The sequence below is a fragment of the Electrophorus electricus genome, chromosome 13, assembly GCF_013358815.1.
Source record: "Electrophorus electricus isolate fEleEle1 chromosome 13, fEleEle1.pri, whole genome shotgun sequence".
NCBI lineage: Eukaryota > Metazoa > Chordata > Actinopteri > Gymnotiformes > Gymnotidae > Electrophorus > Electrophorus electricus.
Window position 1 is genome coordinate 15,012,698 of NC_049547.1, and position 23,058 is coordinate 15,035,755.

General features: G+C 45.3%; 1 protein-coding gene across 3 annotated transcripts in view; it reads right to left on the reverse strand.

The window, feature by feature from the left end:
• The window catches only part of LOC113572154 (AT-rich interactive domain-containing protein 1B), a 177,918-nt gene that overhangs the window by 90,500 nt on the left and 64,360 nt on the right, over window positions 1-23,058 (reverse strand). For 2 of the 3 annotated variants that reach the window (XM_027001482.2, XM_027001480.2), the window contains exons 3-4: window positions 17,526-17,675; window positions 7,392-7,499 (exon numbers count right to left, since the gene is read on the reverse strand). In XM_027001482.2, coding sequence (XP_026857283.2) covers window positions 7,392-7,499; window positions 17,526-17,675 — 258 coding nt within the window. The remainder of the gene's footprint in view (window positions 1-7,391; window positions 7,500-17,525; window positions 17,676-23,058) is intronic. The other variant, XM_027001481.2, reaches the window with a different exon arrangement.

A 23,058-nucleotide genomic window follows, 5' to 3' on the forward strand; every position in this document is an offset into this window, starting at 1 on the left:
ACACCTTCTCCTGCTTTCCCCTAATGTATTAGTTAATTAAGATGGCTGATTGGTTGGAGTCTGCATTTATACACACTTCCCCCTCTATATACATCTATTATACACACTTCCCCCTCTATATAACTCTACACACACTTCCCTCTCTATATAACTCTACACACACTTCCCCCTCTATATAACTCTACACACACTTCCCCCACTATAACTCTATACACACTTCCCCCTCTATATAACTCTACACACACTTCCCCCTCTATATACATCTATTATACACACTTCCCCCTCTATATACATCTATTATACACACTTCCCCCTCTATATACATCTATTATACACACTTCCCCCTCTATATAACTCTATACACACTTCCCCCTCTATATAACTCTACACACACTTCCCCCTCTATATACATCTATTATACACACTTCCCCCTCTATATAACTCTACACACACTTCCCCCTCTATATAACTCTACACACACTTCCCCCTCTATATAACTCTACACACACTTCCCCCACTATAACTCTATACACACTTCCCCCTCTATATAACTCTACACACACTTCCCCCTCTATATACATCTATTATACACACTTCCCCCTCTATATAACTCTATACACACTTCCCCCTCTATATAACTCTACACACACTTCCCCCTCTATATACATCTATTATACACACTTCCCCCTCTATATAACTCTATACACACTTCCCCCTCTATATAACTCTACACACACTTCCCCCTCTATATACATCTATTATACACACTTCCCCCTCTATATAACTCTATACACACTTCCCCCTCTATATAACTCTATACACACTTCCCCCTCTGTATAACTCTATACACAATTCCGCCTCTGTATAACTCTATACACAATTCCGCCTCTGTATAACTCTATTTTCCCTCTTTCTCTTTCTTTCTTACTCTTTGGATGATTCAGTGACTGACACATACAAAGAAACAGTACATGCATGCATGCACACACATAGTGGTACACCCACAGAGCTGACCAACATGCTGAACACAAGGCTTCACCAACACTTCAACGGCCAACAAATGAACCAGATTCCAGTGCTGCCACTCAACACCTAAACCTAAACCCCAGGAAGCACAGGCAATCTGAACTGCTGCTAACACTCACACACTCAACACCTAAACCCCAGGAAGCACAGACAGTCTGAACTGCTGCCAACACTCCACTAAACACGCCACTAAAACGGCCTCACACATCCCCCAAACTTTCCACACTTTATAATACAACCTCATAAAGATGTCAGCATATATAAAAAAAAATTCAAACAGGGCAGCACACACTCACACACATACACACCCACTCACACACATATGCAAACCCACTCACACACACACACTCCCACACACAAACGCACACACCCACCCACCCATAATCCACATGCGCACACAGACACACCCATGCCCACACACACATTCACACACATACACACACACCCACACACGCATGCACACCCAGCCACACACCTACACACCCACACACACAGGCACTGGTAACTGCAGGGCCGGATTCTGAGGAGGTGTTTTGGCTCAGACAGATGAACATGAGTTCCACTCTCATGCTGGTGCCCCACCTCTCCCTCTTTGTGAGACTTCCAGTTTGTGCAGCACTGGTTTCATACAATGGCCAGTTCCACAGTAAACGACTGTGGCACATGCTTTCCACCTGTGCATGTGTGTGTGTGCACATGCACTCCCTGCGTTTGTGGATGGAGAAAAGAAAGAGCATCATGGAGAGACTATGAAGAAGAGGAGAATAAGACCCTGGTGAGACACTTTAATGGTGATGTAAAAAGTGTGTGTATGTGTGTGTGTGTGTGTGTGTGTGTGTGTGTGTGCGTATCGTGTAAAGATGAGGTGCATGAACTACAGCTTCACACACTGCCCATTCCACACACACACACACACACACACACACACACACACACACACACACACACACACACACACACACACACACACACACACACACACACACACACACACACACACACACACACACACACACACACTACCCCTACCATCTCTGCAAGCTACTGCTGTACATTCAGCCAGGCAGATTTTTGCTCACAGGACTTTTATTTGTAAATATTAAAAGATATATAAAACAATTAATAGATCTAAAAATAATGAATAGGAAAGGAAGAATATTTGAAATGTGATATCAGAGATTGTTGAAGTTGTCAAAAAAACCAATGACTGTGTTTATTTATTCGGCCTAAGCCCACAACCAGTCTGCAGGGCATTTGCCCTGCAGTCATGCTTTGACAGTAAGGAACTGCAAGACAGAGCAGGCAGGTGGAAGCCTGCCCAGGGGTCAGAGGTTAGGGTCACGAGGGACACGCTGCTGTCTCTGTGAGGAGCACACGCGTCATGCCCCAGAGAGTGAGTGAGAGTGTGTGTGTGTGTGTGTGTGTGTGTGTGTGTGTGTGTGTACAAGTACAAGGACACAGAGAGGGAAGATACTCTGCTCATTTGAGCGCCGTCAGTCTCAGTTCACGGCACAGCAGAGATAAAAAGAGCAACTTCCTTTTGCTCTATAGGACGTAAGATGTGGAACAGTGAGCTTAATACAAGAATACAAGAAAAAGCTTGTTTTGATATCTGAGTAAGAACACATACAGTTATGTGGTTATTACATCAAATCTTTTTCATTAATAGATATCACAAGCTATAAGTAGATTCAGATGACCTTACTGGGTATAGAGCCATTCTCTGGAGCATAAGGGCACCTGCTTCTTTTCACACGAGCAATTTATCCAGACTGTAGAAGTGTTTGAGTATGGCAATAACAGTAAATGTTCATTAAGTCAAGTAATCAAGGAGTCAGGTAATGCCTCGGAGAAGGGCAATGAGGCCAGAACACTGTACCCACGCTCCCCAACACCATACCCACACTCCCCCAACACCATACCCACGCTCCCCGACATTCCCCCTAACAGCCTACCCATGTTCTCCCAACACCATGAAAACAAACCTACAGCCTCATCACATTACATTATGTAACCGAGCCTCTCAGGGGCAGGGAGTCAAGCTGCCCTGCGGAACACACCCAGCCCAAAGACGAGGAAAGGTGCCTCAGGACAGAGACGCAAGGCCAGCCTCTCTTATAGCCTGAGACTGGGGGTGAAGGTGGAGAAGTAAAGGGCATAAAGAGCGAGGCACAGTGAGAGAGAAAGAGCCAAAGAGAATGAGAGAGTGAAAGAGAAATACTGCTGTTCTAAGGAAATAAAGAGCATGCGTCTGCACAGCACTGCCTTAGGCTTGTCCCAACGCTTTCCAGGACACATCACCTGCTCCGCAGCCTCGGCTCTTAAGGGAGGGGAGCTGTCAGATGGATTAAATTGGTGTTAATGCAGATTTGGAAAAACAAATTTCTCTTTGTATCCCACAGTGATCCGATGCCTTGACCCAGATGGAAGCTGCATACCCTAATGTTGTGCAAACCTCTCACCACCTCACACCGCACACCACAGGCGTTTATTAATGCGCCTGAATAAAGATTGTCCTTGGGATGTTTCTCAGATAGCGTCCTAAAACTGGCTTCAACTGTCTCCTAAAGGTTTTAGCTGCCAAAGGGCAGGGGAAAACCCAGCGAGAAATCTCTGCAGATTAGAATCTAGCACATGTGCTTGCAGGGCTGGAAATAATCCCAAAAGCAAAGGGCCCTGGGGCAGTTGTGGGATTTAAGCAGCTGAATTCAAATAAATCTCCAAAGTACTCGGGGCTTTCTTACTTTGGAAAAGGACAGACACATCAATGCAACCCCTCATTTACCAAAGAAAAATCCCTTTCATGAATGGGGTTCAGGGAGTAAGAGAAAAAAAAAGACAGAAACAGAGAAAGAAAGAATGTGGGAGAGAGAGAGAGAGAGAGATATAGAGAGAGAGAGGAAGAGAGGTCAAAGAACAAATGAAAAAGTATAGACTGTATGAAAAAAGGACAGATTTGGTGAGAATGTCAGTTCACAGCAAGATAGCAAAGTAAAAAAGGAGAGGAGTCTGGGAGCAGCAGTAGCCCAGCCTGTCTCCTTTCATCTACAGAGCCGGCCATGAAGGCTCAGCCTAATTAAACCAAATTACACTGCAAGGATGAATCCAGCTCCACATATTCCCCTATGTACACCTTTCCCTGTTCTGCCTGGCCTCACAAAATATCCTCAATTACTCCTCCAGTCAACCTCCTTAATGATTTTTCTCTTAGCGAGTGAGAGGAGAGGGGGGCAGAGGGTGTGTGTTGGGGGAGAGCTTGGTGCTTAGTGTACAATGATGCTTAGTGTAGCAAAACCTAATTTAATGTGCCTTTTTCTACTTGTGTAGGCAGCACAGTCAAAACAAATCTGGACGCATTTAATGTGGGCATTAGTATGAAATGGCCAGTGAAATCTAGGTCTGCCCTGTGAAATGGAGACAAAAGAGAACTGGCGCAAACAAATCGGGTCAGCTGATCACCTGCAGGAGCCCTAGTCCCGCCCTGACTGACAGCACCAGCGACCAGTAAGAATCCAGAAGTACAGGACATGATATTCTATCTATACGCTATATATGTCTATCTCACTTCTAGTTTTCTAGCGAAAATTTCCTCAGTGTCTCATGATAACACACCTAATATGACTGGACACCTCAAGAGTTAAACTTCTTAGCTTTGCTGTCTGGACAGCACATAAACCGGCGTCTCAAACATTCCCATAAAAGCAGTGCACAAGCCTGACTGTAGACTATGGTCTATAAACTTTATGGGTGTCTAACCTCAGTGTTGACACCATTTGCTGAACTAGGCGCACTTGTAGCTTTCACACTGAGTGGAAGCGGCCAGCAAGCCTCCTACTTCAGTTCCAGCGGTAAAGCTCACAGAAGACGTTACACGTGACGCTGCGCATGATCACAGTCCAGACCAGCGCGGCAATCTGCTGGCAGTGCACGCTATGCTTCGTGTTCACTTCCAACTGTTAAGCCTGCAAGTGTGCACTTGTTTCAGGGCTGAAACGTATGAAGAGCTGGTAATACACTATGATAACTGAGAAGTTCCCTGAGGAGAGTTGGGTGACTGCATATGCAGTGAAGTCTGTAAGTAATTGCACAGTGACACAGATTTTGTTGTTTGGGGCCTGTACTCCAGCCCATTGGAGCTGAAATGAAACAAGAACTGAGTTTAAAGTGCTAAATGTCAGCATTAATTTGACTTCACTTACACCTAAATTGGGCGTAGGATACAGGAATCGCAGCTCTTTTTTAAAACTATACCACCAGCACCATTACGTAATGTACCAAAAAGTTAAAGGCAGGAATGTTTTGCTTTTTTCTTGAGTGTTTTCTTTTTCTTCTTTGTTTTGTTAGTATAAGTAAAGGAGGGCACAACATGGCTGAAACAGACTTAAAACATTAGCTGTGTCAGAATCAAGCGCCTGGTACATTGCCCATAAAAGACCACATGAATGGCGGCGGAAGGCTGAAGAAAACACGCTCGGCGGCTCAAGAACACTTCAGAATCCAGGCACAGATGTCTCAAAGACTACCATAAATAGAAAAACACGCCTGCGTGACCTCGGGAGGTTTTACCACCAGATGCAAAACACTGGCAAGCATCACGGCCAAGAGGGGCAGGTTGCAGAGAGCTTAAAATGTGCATCACAAAGCCTGTAAAGTTGTGGGAGAAAAGCTTTATGGACCGACCACACTGGGTTTATACCAAAGCGGAGGGAATTGAGAGAAGTGACCCAAAACATCCACGAAGCATGAAGTCCTGGGCACGTGTACCTTCACTGGGCAGGTGGGGGCTGACAGTAGAAGCAGGATTCATTCGAAGGTGTAGAGAAGTATCTTTTTTGTGATTGATATTTTCTTGTATTTTAGAGCATAAGAATGTAAACAAACATAATACAGGGAAACTGCGACCAAGTAAATATACCCAACTTTAAAACAGAGGACTAAGAAATAAATGAATGAAAAATGTATAATGCAGCTGAGAATAAAAAGAGGCTAACGTAGACGAAGAAATATTGCCCATTTCCAGAAATAGCCTTCTATCCTACCCAGCGCACAGAAGGACACCCCTTCATATGACGCCACCCTAGCAAGCAGAATAAGTCAGTCTGTGATTGATGGTGCATGAACTGATTTCCATTGCTGGACGAGCAGTCTCCTACCTAACATGATAGCAGTCTGAAACCATTCGGTACCGATAGAGGGAATTGTGTCCTTCAGGATGGATGAGTGCCCCAACAAAAATAGACCAATGCAAAAGGGACTTTCTGCACAACAATTATGAATACAATCATGGGCTGATATCCGAAAGTCTGGTACCATCAGGCATCACCGTAGGATTTCAGTTAAATGCACAGCTCTGGCCAAATGCCTCGAATGTCTCAGTGGATGACCCTTTACCTCACATGACCTGAAACATATGTCTCCAGCAAATAGTGAGTATCTTACATCCAAAAAAAGGAGCATGAGGGGTGGGGCCAGTCACCTGGTGGAACCCCACAGAGCATGCAGTTGCTCTGAAGACGAAAGGTCCACAAAACAAGCAGAAATGGAAAATACCGGCAAAGCAACACTATGGACAATAGCCAATTTGTGGCGATATCAGACTTTGAGTGATTATTTGCAACCATTTATTGACAATATTTATTTATAATTATTATTTTAATTTGCATGACTACTTATGGTTTTGTACCAACATATCCATTCCACAATGTCATACATGCTTTGACAGATTTCACTGCAATTTAACTGGTATGACTCAAGAAAAAATAAGGCTTCTTTAAGTAGACTTTTCAGATATTGTAATTTTATTTTACAAAACACGGACCCAGGTTTCAGTCATGAATTCTTTAAGATTGCCTGACATTTCAAGGAACTGACATTTCCTCAACTTTCTGTGGTTCCGTGTAAGCAGAGTAGCATTTAAATTACACTATTAAGTCCAACCTTGACAATGAAGGCTTTCAATTAACAATGACAGCAAGCACTGTCTGTGCAATTCTAAACAAATAAGTGGTCTCACGCTGTTTTACCTTCTAGGCCTGACTGTAGTTTGTGGTTAATTCTTGGCAATGCACTCTGTGGGTTAGTCAGCCGCCAAAAAGAAAATCCACATCAGAGCAGTGACTCAACATCAAATACGTTGACTAAGTCTAAGGGAACTAGCATTCAATTTTATTTATTTTTTTAGCCAATCATGTGAAACTCTTACTTATTACTGTTAAATTTCCCAATTTCTTATGGATGGAATGCAGGGTTTTCAAACAGCATGAAACCTTTTTTTTTCAAAGTGAGTATGCACCCCAAATATAAAAAAAACTGGTGACACAATGTGGTTTTCTATATTCCTGTTGATCTGTAGACTTGTCACTCACCGGGAGGCTGGAAGGGCGGTCTTGCTGGATCAAGCCCATTTCATCATGATTGGGTTTCCCAGAATTCCCAACAGATTGGTTTCTGTTTCCATAGTTGTCCGGGGCCTCCTGAGAGTGACAGGAAGAAGGAGTTAATTCTACAAGTTTACATAATTCCTAAGTGCAAAACAAACAAAACATTTAAGACGGAAACCGAGTCTTGAGTAACATGCTGCCTGATTCTCACCATCAGGCATTTTGGATGGTTCAGGTTGAATAAATTTGTAAAAGGTAAAAAAATAAACAAATAAAATAAGATTTTTGGAGAATTATATTATTCTCTCTATACCTAAGCCAAAGTCACACCCCTGTTCCAAAGGATGCTTAGCAATTCAACTGAGTGTGACATTCATTACAACTGTATATAAACATTAAAGATCCCCCTCAGCAAAAGAAATGCAAGCACTGCTGAAATACTCAGGAGAAAATCAAATTTTGCATCAGACTAGCAACTCTTAAGTTTCAACAAATAAACTTCTGTTCTCTAACTAAAATGCGCTACACCAGACATTAAATAAATGTTGACATTATTTAGCATTGCTGCTGCACAATGCAGATTCAGAGGTAACATTTCTCCTAAAATTATACAGAAGGGAAATGTCTTGTGTACAAAAACGTCACATTCACAGCCTTAAAACTGAATGATTGAATTTTGGAATTAGAGAATGAGGAGCAGTACTTTTTACACATTACACATGAGAGCCGCCCACTGGCAATGTGCCCAGCAAGTATTCTATTACCTATTAGGAAGTCATTCATTTATACAAGACTCCTTAAAAATACACAGCACTTCCTAAAGTAAACAATCTGTGAAAATGAAATACAGGTAAGGTCATAAACTGCTGGATGGTGGGGGGGTGCTCTCTTTCAAACACACATACACACACACACACACACACACACACACACACACACACACACACACACACACATGCATGCACGCACACACAATATTCTATATTGAAAACACTGGTCTGTGCCTGCTCTAATGAAATATTTATTAACACCACCATGTGTGTGGGTGCGTGTGTGTGTGTGTGTGTGTGTGGTGTTTGTGTGGTGTGCGTGTAAATGTGAACATCTGTGCTGTGTGTGTGTGTGTGTGTGTGTGTGTGTATAAATGGCAAAAGAAGTAGGTCAGATCCAGGTCAGCCTCCTGTCTCTTGTTTACAATGGGAGGTGATGACATAATCATCTAGTTTCACTTTCAGTTCAACCAGTATATGCATTTATTTCCAGCAGTCACAGGCTGTAATTTCTCAATTACCTACAGCACAGGCTGTGTTTCCTTTTTCCAGCCCACTGGATGGGCAGAGAAGCGCAGCCCAACACAACTGATCCATGCACCACACTCAGCTGGCCGTGCTGAAAGCCCAAATCAATTCCGCAGCTGAAATTAATGTGGGAGGGTTTTTTTCTTTTTTTTTTTTTTATACAATGTCATGGTTGAAACAGCATATGTCCCTCAGCTATGTTATAAAAACTTAAAACCTAGAGCGGAATCCTCACTACTTGTTCTTGCCTGGATGGAGCCCCGTCTAACGCAGAATGTTCTAAACCGACCGAATGTAAATATCCAAATAAAGAATTCATAGCAGGAAATGTTTCTAAAGGTTACTTTCATCTTCTTTATAAGAAATAAGATGTACACCTCAAGAGTCTGGCACCGTGTGCCATAACGGGTCTTCATTAACTTTCATCAATATCTTTTATTAAATTACATTATGCCAACAAGTTCTGAAATAAAACACGAGCTATATAAATGTGTCTGAAACACATGTAATCCATGCTCACGTATAAATGTAGAACAATCACAAAGGGGTTCAGAGAGAAACAGCTCTTATAAAGAGCTGGTTAAAAAGAATGTGAAAGCTACGGAGAATTATACAACATTAACCCTATAGAGGAGCGGCGGTGGAATATTAGCTTATGTAAGGTTTCTATCACTGGGTGATTTTCCAGCAGTCACAGGTGGAAGAAACTTTAATAAAGGTATTAAGGGTGAGATGGGGGAAAAGTGATTCCTCTTGATCATTTTCACTTGGCTGTGAGGATATAGTTCATGGATCATTCACAAGGGCCCTTATTCCCTGTATTTTTTCCATCTCTCTCTCTCTCTCTCTCTCATGCCCCCATGGCAGTCTCCTCATGACTACCAAATGAATTAGTCATTCCCACACCTACGAATGCAGATCTCAGCCAAATCTGCCACTAATTCCATTAATATTCATTAAAAATTAAGCTTAATTGCATGTCTTTAAAAAGCCTCATGCCCCATGCTTCCACGAGGGCCCTGCAGGACAGTCATTTCTGATTTGCAGCGGGCAGCGCCCTATGCTTGCCAGCTGGGCACGGGTTTGGTATGCCAGCCTCTCTCTCTCTCTCTCTCTCTCTCTCTCTCTCTCTCTCCTTTTTGGCGGTATTGTTTTTTTGTTTTTTTTAAGGGGGCCTCTGCCCACATGCACGTGCATGCACAGAGGTCGCAGAGAGAGCGACGAGAGACAAACGCGGCATTTCACACATGAAAGGTGGAGAAGCTCGGGGAGCGCCGCGGCGTGCGGCAGGCGGTAGCGCCAGAGCTGGCATGCTGGGAACGACGACGCGGCCGACGCTCCCTCTCATCTGGCATTCAGAGCGCCCACGCCCCTATCAAACGCCGTATTTTTAGAGCCTTTTTCATTTAAGAACAGAGCGGGTGCGACCGCGGGGGGGTAGGGGATTGGGGGGGGGGCAGTTGTGTTTAAAAATACAAACACACGTCTGAGTAGACTAAAGCCTCAGCATTAGAGTGGGAGTGAGATGGTAGATAAGCAGGACAGCAGAGGGAGACGTGGCCCATTCATATTCAAGCTCCCTGGGTGTCATTAGCCCAGACAACAATGGCACTTCAAACTGGGCTTTTATAATTAAAGCAATCAGAGAGTTGCACAATATTAGGGGCCGTCGAGAGGATACGCCAGGAGAAAAATTGGCGTGACTTATTATGTCGGTGGGGCTTGGAATCGAACACTTCAGAATATGAAGTGACACGTCTGATCAGCCTCAGCGTAACCTGTTTCTGCTTAAAAGAGGACAGAGCACGAATAACATACGTTTCCTGTCTTTATACGCAAATTGTATACTGAAGGAACGCCCCAGTCTGCCAGACGTCTACGTGCGTTATTGAGCCAATGTCATCCCACTGGCACATGAACGTACACATACATCATAAACTAATAAACAAAGAAAAGTCGTCAAGGGCAACCTGTTAAAATCTCTCTGCTATTGAAGAAAATAAAGACAACACATATACAGCGAAACACAGGTGCATTTTTTACTGAAGAAAAACCTCGGTTGATCAGCTAACAGGAGCATATCTGCACTAAGGGCAGGGTGCTGTGACCTCTGACTCTTTTCGCCAGTCTCCCTCTCATTCCGTGCCTGACAAGCGAACGTCTACACTCCACGGGGTCACCTTAATGGCTACATCTGTACTGCCCGTGTTCCAATACAATGTCTCCCAGATTGGATTCTTAGTCGAACAATCCCTCTGACCTTTTACACAGTGCAGGTACAATGCTCGGCCAGTTTCCCCTGGAGATAACACACACCTCCTGACTAGTGGCCGGAGCCGTATTGGAATAAAATCGCATCATCATATCGGCGACCCCCCCCCCCAGCACATCTGATAAAGACGCAACCACAGACAGGCTCTCAACACCCTCCGTGCATGAAATTCCAGCGCGGCTGTGCTTGCCTTCCAGTCAGGTCACTGAAATTCACTCTTCCGTCCCTCGTTCGGTGGTCATGACATTCACTGCAGGAGAACACATTATGAATAATTACCCATAAAGGCACACATTCATCACAACTTTCCCCACCGGAGCTGCTTTCTCTACAGCGGAGCATCCTCACACAAGACGAGGAAGTGGGAACACAATAATCTTTGATAATCCTAATTCTGGCGCGCCTGAACACCCTGCTAGCTTACAGAAGAAAATTTAGGCCTCATTCAGCTAACATTTCCTAAATGAGGCCCCAGGGGACAGCAGCATGGAACACGGCTCCTTTCAGCTCCCTGCTTGATTAAGACTGGCCACACAATTTGAATTTGCATTTGAAATGCATCACAAAACAAATAAACATGCCCCTATACATGAAGTAAATCCACACGGAAATTCACACAGCAATTAGCGGGTGGCAGTTCTGCGGTGAGATAAAACAGAACAAAATGCAGGGGGGGGAAAAAGGAAAAAAACAACACAAAATATTTCCTTTCCATCAATCACCTCACTGCAATATTTGAACCAGCCAATCAGTTCGGCGCACTCGTTACCGGGGACCATGTCGCACGGCAGTCCGGCAGGACATTTAGAGGACTCTGATAAACTATGCCATTTAAAAGGTTATGACAATTAAAAGCAGCTCACGCAAATTACAGTGCTCAGACCTTCCACACGGACGGATCCCTCTTATCACCCAGAGCCACGCCCACAGCACGCCGTGCCCTCTATTTCCTGCTGCAGATGCCCCCCCCCTCAACCCCCCTCCCTCCCCCCCCCCCCCCCCCCCCCCGAGCTGGGGATGCTTTTATTATCCCGTTAATTAAGCGAGTCCTTAGCTAATATTCAAATGCTGACCAATTAATGACACTGAACTTCGAATGGCCCTGCCTCCGTGCAGTGGGAGTGGGCGTGCTCCTCCACGCTGCCACGGGGCCGCGATTAAAAACGCTGGTGCAGAGAAGGCCGGGGCAGCCGGGCAGACCAGTCACTGTGACGGCGGTTTAATTAACCTCCTGCAATTTGAATACAGAGGGAAGGGGTCACAGAGCCCTGCACGCCACGGCACGAGGCCTCAGAGTGGAACCGAGTGGCCGGGCTCCCCAAACCTACAGCACGGCGCTGCATCTTACCCAAGGAGTGCGACTTCGCTACATACTGCGATTCTGCTGATGACCGCCATGGGGATTCCTGCTTTCAGCTACTACACAAGATGGCTTCCTGCTTTACTGATGCACTGCCCCCAGCGCTCCTGTAGCTTGCGTGGTAGAGCAGGTACAGCCTTGTGGGTTGATTTGGAGTGACCACGTGTACTCTGATAACTTAAATTTGTAAGTTGCCCTGGATAAGGGTGTCTGTAGAATATAAACGTAAAGCCCATCTTGTGTGCGGCAGTTACTACCAGCAAAACCAACTCATTCAAGACAGACAGCCCAGCTATGGCTGGCCTTCAAAATCACCGGAACCCTTGAAGAAGTAATGAAGATGGGCAGAAGCTATGAAACGGGGCTTCTATTAACAGCTTACCCTTCACATATGCGAGAAATCAAACTTTTCAGATAAAATTATTTAATAAACAAGTCCTAATAAAAAATGAACATTCTAAAAAGCATGTGTCACATTTACTGGCACCCCAGCATTTCAAAGCTCGCACACCTTTGTTTTACACTGAGAAGAGCACCGAGGCTTCTTTTATGATGCTAGATGAGGCGAGGCCGCACATTTACAGCGATCTAAGACCAAAGCTTTTTGCGCAAAATCTCTTCAGATCCTTCAGCATCCTTTGGTCCTCGCTGGTGCACTCTCCCCTTCGGCTCACCGCTGGCCTTCAGCGGGGGATTAGTTCAGAGGTCTGTGCCAGCCCGTGCGAGAGCGTGACTCTGTGGTCAGTCAAGCATTTTTGTGGGGATTTGAGGGTGTGCTTTGGATCATTTTCCTGCTAACAGATCCGTCCACAGCCCAATCTTAGTCTTCTGGCAGAGGCAGCCAGATTTCGATGCAAAATCTCCCATCGTTTGATGGAGTCTATGATGCCAAGCATTTTATTCTCCATGATTCCATGCACTTTATTGGAATAAAAGTAGCCTCGCCATGGTACAGATCTACCATCACACTCCGGTGTGGGCATTGGGTACTTTTCTGCATCATTTTTTTACTGCTAAACCCTTTATGATACCAGAAAGTGCAATTTTTTGTCTCATCTGACCACAGAATCTTGTTCCAGTCAATGCTTCAGTCAATGCTACCGGCATGACTAGACCACAGACAGGCCTTCTGGTTTGAAGCTAATTTTTATAGCAATTGTTGGAAGTTATGAAGTCTTTTCTTTTTTGCGCATTATTACCAAGGGAGCCAATAAACCTAATATTTCACAAAGCAAAGCGGTTGTGTTAAACTGAGCACTGAAAACTGACCATTAATTCAGTTCACAGGAGATACAGCAGTATTTCTTCTAACAGGCTACTTCTGTCGCTTGGTTATTGTCTGCATGGCATAAATCAAGGAAACGCATGTACGGTTTTGTGTAAAAGATCAGTTTGATTTGTTTAAGGTGTGTTGTGACTGCATCAAATTAATTAGACACCCCTCTTTACTGATGATGACGTGTCACATCAAATTACGTCTCCACCTCTCTTTAGATCAAATTGGACATAGTTACTCTCCAGATATTATCCTGACCAGGGTATTTAGGCTGGATTGAGGATAATGATGGACCATGTTGTATCTTCTTTCATTTTGACTTGTGTTCGAACACTTATTTCGCCAGAATTCCCTGAATAACCTCTCCCCTCCAAGAGTAGCACTTATGGAAATCACATCAAAGACTCGAGTCTAAATGCTTTAAAACAATAATTCACGTGAGGTGATATAACAGGGGTTGCGTGCTTCACCACATATGACACAGAGCGAGGCAACTTACATAGAACCATAAGCCAAGCATGCAATGAAACACTGTTCCAACCTTGAGAGCCTCAAGAACAATCTTAATGAAAAGTTCCTCAAACTCTGGTCTGTTAACATGACTGCCACAAATACAATAAAAGAACGCTTCTCAGAGAAGCCTACCTGACGCTTGAAAATAACAAACAAAAACAGAAAAAACAAAAAACAAAAAAACAAAACAAAAAGGCTGTCACATCTCTTTGAGGCCCACTGATTATTGTCGAGCTGATGCAACACTTCGTATTCCCGAGGACTCTTTGTTTGTCTGAGCGCCGACAACTTGAGCAGCGAGTGAAGGAAAAAGTAAGGACACTCTCAAAGCGCCGTCGGCTGCCTGATGTCACAGCGTGCCTGTGATAGGACGCCGCGCCGCTCAGATAGCAGCCAGCGCAGACACAAAGTCACTTTGTGAAGTCGGGCGCGTGCCGTAGCGTGGGAGAGAGGCAGGTTCGGACGGCCCTCTGTGATTCCCGCGCGCCCGCCGCATGCTTCCGGCCACCTTAACTGAGGAACAAAGCCGCCTCGCCTTCTTCCCGCCGCCGGGTATCGCCCACTTCCCTTTCACATCTGCCCGCTGTGGGTGAGAATAGCACAGGAAGGGCTGGGGAGGCCATCGGCATGTCAATCACGGGGGGGGGCGGGGTCTCAGGGCTTTACACTGGAGCAGATTAAAGAGATAGGAACTCATATGGACACCACAGCCTGGGGACTTCAGAAAGCAGATGGTAGAGAAAGCATCTAATTAAATTGAGCACTAACATTAAAACAAGGAGCTACACGAAGATGGATACTTAATGTAAATAAAATGCATGGTTAAAAAAGCATCACAGAATAATAATTGGCGCATATTTACTATTAATTAAGTATTTATGTAATTAAATGGATTGCACAACCAATTATGAATTATGAATTGCCTTTTTCATGAAAATGAAATTAGACAGGAACATGACCACAAGTGCATGGTTGGAAAAAAAAAAAAGTCCATGTGGAGACAGAGGAAATCAAATCCTCAAACTAGAACAGTTTCTCTGAGCTTGGAGCTTCACAGCAGAGATAAGAGTGGCCTCAGAAATAAACCTGTACCCGGCTCTCAATTCGCACAAGCAGCTTGGCACGAAGATAAAGAAAGGTCAGGCTAAAAGTAGAGGGCCTTCGCAGAGCCCGGCAGCTCTTTGGAGAAAAGCTCCTTCCTCACGGCCCAGGCAGGTTCTAACCTACTGTCTAATCTGGCCAAACGGAACAGAAAAGAAAGAGGCCCCATTCCATATCAGCGTCTGCTAAGAGGCAGTCTTTGGATGAAAAGCCGTTGAGGAAAGGTTAGCACGTCTGCAAGCCCACTGCTGGGAGAAGATCCGCGAGGAAGTTCCTTACTTCTCAGCAGCACTAGTTCCCGCGTATTGGTGGGACAACCAGCTGTTTTGAAATCTCCATGTTACTTTGGGAAATTACACACAATGCACACACTGAGAAGAGATCCGCCATAAGCTCTGCCATCTGCATCGGCTGACGACGGCTGTCTACACTCATTTAACATAAAGTAGCCTCACATTACTTATAGAGGATTACAAGAACATGCTCAGGCCCTGCAGATGTACTCAAGAATAAGTGCTAGAGTTTTAGAGGGTGAAACGGGAGAACATTCCACCTGATCTGATTTATGGCAGGACCTTGGTGGTTGTCATAAAGCTACTCATATAGATCCATAATCCTCCAGCGCTTGTCAATATATCCACATCTCAGAATTAGGCGTCTCCTGCAGTGTGTGACCAAAAAGAGAGAGAGAGAGAGAGAGAGAGAGAGAGAAGAAAAGGGCAACTGAAAGACTGTCAGATATAACACCTCCGTCATTAAACTTGATGTGATTGTGAAGTAAAACTGTCCTCAGTCCAATTGAGCCTTCAATTTGCTGGCAAATACAAAAGCAGAGGAGTTGCTGAACTGAGCAATCAAGTGAACGATGTACCATATCCCGGGTTAATGGAGATGGAGGGGGCCTGTAAATTGGGAGTCATACTGTCGAAATCATAAAGAGATGACTTTTTAAAGTTCACTCAAAAAAGGCTCGGCTTAATAAAAGCAGAGTTTAAACCACGCCAAGCATCTGACACACAGTGGCACTGCAGATAGCACTGTTTTGTTCCAAAAAAAGAAAAGAATATCAGGCTTCTGAAGTCACTATTATTCACTTCTTTCAGCTTAGAAAAAGGACAAACACAATTGTTTTAACACTCACGACACCTCGCACTCAATTTGAATAAAGAGGATCAGTCCAAGGTGTTATGCAAAGGTCAAGTTTGTCTCCCCACTCAGGACCCCTGTGGTTAATTTACTATTCCTGAATACAAATAGCCCAGAGCCGAACTGACCTACATCAGCCCCCGAGTATGGGCAGGCAGTGTGAGAACGAGAACAGAGAGATAAAGAGGCAGCCTTGATTAATGCAGTCGCCCTTTGAGGAGGAAGGAGAGGAGAGTTTTAGCGCAGAGTCCAGCATTGAGAAAGAGCCAGCAGTGTTGTGGAATAAAGAGAGACAAATTTACAGAAATGAGAAAGAAAGGTGGGGGGGGGGGGGGGGGGGGGGGGGTACGAGTTGGCGTCGCAAATTTCACCAGAGCCACTTCTACTGTGTCCTACGCACTGAGAGGTGTTGTGCAAATGTCTCCGGGGCCTTCCTCCGCGTTAGCGAGCATTGCAGCAGCCGCGCCTCCCGCTCACTTTTCCTGTGAGGCTTCGGAAGCCGCTGGGGCGCCCCCCCCCCCCCGCACCCCCCGCATCGGTCAAATTCCCCTCCGTTTGCGACTGGAGGTCAGCTGCAACAGGCAGATTCCTCTCGCGCCATGGACGATGAGAAACACATGGCCTTCTCGCAGGCCAGCAGCTGGGGCAGGCTGGCCTTTCTCAAATCGCTCCCCTTTTATTGCTTAGCCTGTTTTCCCCTGAACTTACTACTTTTCTTTTTCACACACACACACACACACACACACACACACACACAAAACAGTAAGAAAAGAGATTAAAGGAAAACAAACTAAATGTTTTTGTATGTCCAATTTGCATAAACGGACTGAATTAAAATGCAAATAAAGAGCAAAATGAACACAGTAATCCTAATGGGTACAAACACCAGCCCTAACGAATACCGAACAACCATTAAAAAGCAACGTGTTTTCCACACTCGCGAATGCCAAAAAAAACAGACCTCTAGCCACACCGATGACAGGCCTGGTGAGGAGTTATCCCTCCTCTGGTCTGCACCAGTGAGCGGGTGCCATCATGCAGGAAACGCCAGGAATAGAACTCATGAATAACCCGGACAGCTAATCAGAACCACAGGCCCACGGGCGGTCATCCGGGTCTGCAGGTCCGCGGCGAGACGGGGGGGGGGCCTTACCTGCTGCGGAGCTGTGCGGGGCTGTGCGTAGGGGGCCTGGGCGGGGGTCACGGGCCGGGGCTGCTGGTGCAGCTGGGCCTGGCTGTAGTACGGAGGCTGGCCCTGTGGACAGTATCCACCCAAGCCCTGCTGGCCGAAGGGAGGGGTCACCTGCGCAGGGAGACAGGGATGGGACGTCACACGCTTCCTGTGATCACATGATCCTTAGGCAGTGGCTACTCTCTTTTCTTTCATTCACTGAAGATCGTCTTCTAACGTGAGTCAGAAATGAGTGGGTTTTAACAAATACACCCATTAGAAATGAAGAGTATATCAGCGTTATATGGATATCAATGAATTATTGTCTTAAAATGGCCATGTTTCCATTCCAGATGAGTAATGAGCTGTTCCAGATGACTGTGGGTGTTCTGATAAATTACACCATTCAAGTGATCCAGCAAACATAATTAATTTGCTTCAAAACAATGTAGGTCAGTTTTTAACCACATCACATCAAGGGTTCACCAGTGCAGTGTAACTGCAATGCACATCAAACAACTGCCGCATGATAATTTGTTCCTATCGTACAGCAAAAAGATACAGTAAGGCTATTGTGCTAATATAGCTTAGGAAAACTTTAGATATCATTATGGAGACAAAAATGGGTAATGTTAATGGGGGTTTTAGCTGCCTGACGTTTTGGCAGTGAATACCCGTCAATATCATTTGCACGTTCTTACTAACAAGCAAGCTTTTGTTTCTGTTGATAGTGTTATTGTAGTTATTAGTAACAGACTAAATTCACTAAAGAGTTGGACAGAATTCACTAAAGAATTCCATCCAGTTCTGCCAACTCAGGAAATACAGTATGCAAAAAGAGAAGGGGGGTCTTCCAGGAAGATAATCCTGACATGTAGTGCTTCAATTAGCAAGTGATTTTCACCAGCGACATCAGACGCCGACATGCAACAAAGCTCGACAACAATTAATAACAGCTGACAGCCCTTCCAAGCCGTTTGCAGTGCCGGCTCGGCAGTGAGCAGCCACCCAAAGAGAACTGCCCCAGAGCGCGGGAAGCATTTGGGAGGAGCCAGAAAGCTAACGCCGTCTTGGGAACGTTCCCCTGGCCCGCCGGCCCTCGTCTGCAGCTGGGACCGCGGTGCTTCCCATAACCCCCACCCAGCTCCTAATGAGCAGCTGCCGTCCGGCCCCCCACAGCTCTGTGCGGGGCGAGCGCACGCTTCACCCGGGCGAGGAAATGAGCTCAGGTCTGGTGGATGTGAGAGAAACTTCTTCCTAAATTCTTCTTTACCCCAGTTTAGCGCTCCTCCGCGCCAGCCAAAAGCGCGCGGCGCAATTCATTAGACAGGGCAGAGAACCGCGGCTGGACCGAGTGCAAAGCGTTGCACAACCAAGCCTGTTACAGTTGATTTAAGGCCGACTCCTTTCTCGTACGAGTGGGCCAAGCCGCAACAGCACTGAGAATTATTTTAAGGATAAAATAACTGAGAAACCACTGATAGGTTAGCCACCACGCTGTCAGATTTGTTTCCAAGCATTTGCGAGTATATTCGTGCATGGGTGCACATACCTTGGGCAGTCAATTATCTGACCTGTATCCTTCCATATGCGTCTGCATATGCCCAACAATAATGTTTTGATCTAAAACAGAGAACGGCACGAGACTGATGAAATGATGGGATTAAAGACAGCTATTATTTTCCCCTGAAGTCCAATTTAACTGGTGCAATCGAGGCAAGCCACAGGCGAATGTATGGCCGAGCCTAAAGTGTGAAAGACCGACATATCAGATGTGCGATCATGGCACGTGCTTTAATATAATGATTTTCCGATTCCTTTAATGAACGAGGGCTATTGTAGGCAGTGATGGGCAGCGGTGTAATGAATGGAGCGGTCCTGCTGGCATGAGCCGGGTTAGGCTATTAACCCCACTGCCAAGTCATCAGATTCCACAGCATCTCCTCAGCCTAATGAGACACTTGTTGGTCTGCTTGCTTTCAACTGCAGCACTGACTCGCAGCACAAACACACACAGGACGAAGCAGAGGGAAAGCTGGGAGAAACTGCAAGAGAAACTGCCAAGGCTGGTAAAAAAAAAAATAATAATAAAGAAAAGGGGAAAAAAGAAGTTCAAAAACAAAAATCAACATTTTAATAAAAATATAAAAAATATGGAGTTTTAGACGCATGTTAAGAGTTACGTGATAAATGCTAAAAACAGATGTAATTAATCTTCACAAAAATAACAACTTTCAGATTTCACAGTACTCCTTGTCATGTTGCATTAGCATGGAGCAATGCCTTTTGAAGACAAAGGACTGCATACGCATAGTGTGGTGCCAGTACTATGTCAACCCAATACCAGTACTCCAGTACTGTGTCATCCCAATACCAGTACTCCAGTACTATGTCAACCCAATACCAGTACTCCAGTACTGTGTCATCCCAATACCAGTACTCCAGTACTATGTCAACCCAATACCAGTACTCCTGTACTGTGTCATCCCAATACCAGTACTCCAGTACTGTGTCAACCCAATACCAGTATTCCAGTACTGTCAACCCAATACCAGTACTGCAGTACTATGTCAACCCAATACCAGTACTCCAGTACTATGTCAACCCAATACCAGTAACTCCAGTAACTGTGTCCATCTCAATACCAGTACTCCAGTACTGTGTCATCCCAATACCAGTACTCCAGTACTATGTCAACCCAATACCAGCACTCCAGTACTGTGTCATCCCAATAGCAGTACTTCAGTACTATGTCAACCCAATACCAGTACTCCACTACTAGGTCAACCCAATACCAGTACTCCAGTACTGTGTCATCCCAATACCAGTACTCCAGTACTGTCATCCCAGTGCCAGTACTCCAGTACTGTGTCATCCCAATACCAGTACTCCAGTACTGTGTCATCCCAATACCAGTACTCCAGTAATATGTCATCCCAGTGCCAGTACTGTGTCATCCCAGTGCCAGTACTCGTAACTCGACAGTTGGATTGCTCGACCCCCTCTAGGTGTATCAAATCCAAATGGAATCTCACTTCACTATCTAGGTGCACTTCCTGTACACCGCACAAAAATAGACAAGTAGATGATGGGAACATTTCGAACCAAAACCCGTCCACAAAGCACAGGACAGTGGACGACAGCGACAAGCACTCCAGGTGAACACAGTGAGCAAGTCGCCCCTGCCGGTGAGCACAGCACGAGCAAAGATCCCACTTTTACTACATAAGCCACAGAAAAGCTCCGTCACGTTCGGCAGCCATAAGGCACCACCAAGGCGTGGCTGGGCCGGTGTGTTTACTCTGATTGTGCAGGTCGCCGTGCGTGTCATGTGAACGGTCCGATGAGCAGAAACAGTGTTTTTATAATTTTCACATCTAGCGGGCATGGCCCACTGCCTGTCGGGCTGCTGGCAGAGCACGCGTTCTCTATTTGAGTGACATATGGGCCCGGCCAACCAGAGAGATGTTGAAGCATTAAGTAGATCAGAGAGGCATGACGGGAGTGTAGAGCAGCATATTAGCATTAGGGTTCTCCAGCAGCTAACACCCGGGTCGCGGCACTGGAGCCTGGTGTTCGCAGGGGTTAAAGGGCAGACCAGGATGAAGCTGCACTGATGTGGAGCTCGGATGAAGATGCCTTCATCCACGTCTTCATCTGAGATATCACTGTAGCACGTTAAACTTAATTTGGTGTCACTTAATGTAAAGCCATTATTTACATCTCCTGCAATAATAAAAATAAATAAATAAAAGATCTGCCTGCAATGTTGCTGTTAACATGATATGCCAAGTTAAAAGTAAACTTTTTTTTTACAGCTGAATGAGGTAAGAGCTTGCCAAAGATGGCAGTTGTTTATGCCACGATTTTTTAATTTGAACGAAACATCGATGCAGCAGACCCGAATGAGATGCGCGTTGCCGCGACAATAAACAATCCCTGCTCCTGATTAAACATAGAGGAGGGGAGATTACATCGCCACTGGCGTGAGGTGACTAACCCCAGCTTGCTGCGTTTGATCTGCTCTCTCCCTCCACACACATATACACACACACGCCCACACACACCACTTGACACATCAAGAATGAGCTGCCCTTGGAGAGCTTCATCAAACAAAGAGACAGAGGAAACACGCGCAAACACACCACCACGTTAACAAGAGACGCAGCGGCGACATTAAGTGGGACAGCATCCCATTCTGTTACCCCCCCCCCCCCCCCCCACACACACACACACAACCTCACCGAGCTGTCATGAAATGCGCCCTAAAAATCAAACGACACACACACACACACACACACACACAGTAAAAACAATTTCGGTATGTATGAAAGGAAGAAAGGCTGTGGATCAAAACGAGGCTATCATAATGCCACCAGGCTGATATCACACAGGGGCTCAGAGCACTCTGTGCATGTCCCACTGAAAAGGCATGTTTTTGAAAGGGGAATTAGGAGTGTTTGAAGTCCTTGTGGAGGTGAATTTTCCAGGTCAGACATTCTCTCTCTAATGTGCCTATTTGCCATTCAAATGACACCATTCGCTCAGGTAAATTGCTGTGGTGATAAACGAACGCCTTGACGGCCAATGGGAACCGGATTTAAAGATGTTAATTAAAACGACAATAAACTCTAACCCGCGACAACAACAGGAGGATTCATTTCTCCTTAGCTCTTCCCTTTGATAATGGCCTGCATTTAATCCAAAGTCCCACCACTGCAGGCTGGACCGGGTCTCAGTTCTGTTAACTCAGCACCCCACTGCATTAGCACCGTTGTGCCATTTGCACTGTCCAATCAATGGCAACAAACGACAGGACTTTGCTCTCCAACGGCCTCCTTTTTTTTTAATCATTCTGACAGTCACGCTTTTGTTTGCGGTGGCAGCGGAGAGACTGCGGAGGTGGCGAGGGTTAATGCGCTCTAAAACACTCGAGCTCCGTCACTGTGGCTCCAGTTTAGTGTCACCAATTCAAATGTTTTCCCCATTAAACTCCTGACCCCACTCCAAGGCCAAGAAAGAGCAAAAAGGAAAAAAAAAAAAAAAAAAAAAAACAGCCAGAGACAGAGACGGAGAGAGCGAGAAACCAGCGCTTGCGTAGAAAAACAACTCACTTCCCTGGTCAATTCGAATGCGGCAGCAAGCTTGGAAGAGAGAACTTAGCCTCTGATCTCTCAGTAAAGGATGGCAGACTTTCCAGTCTCTCCTGGGTCCCAGCTGAGACGTGAGGCTCGCCTGGTTGCCAAGGCCATGCTGAGCCCCTCAACACACCACCGTATGGGGATAAAACACCACAGGCTAGGGACAGAGCCAGAAAACACATACACAAGCTATTTGTAGGTGTTTATATGTCTGTACTTACTACAGAATCAACACACTAGCATGGGTAGTTCTAAATACAGAAGTGCACTCTGTACTTCTGTATCCTCACTATTTAAATATATAGCATGAAAAGGTTTAAAGATTATTTTGTCTCAAATTAAAATCATTTGACTAAACCATTAAACACCAAATC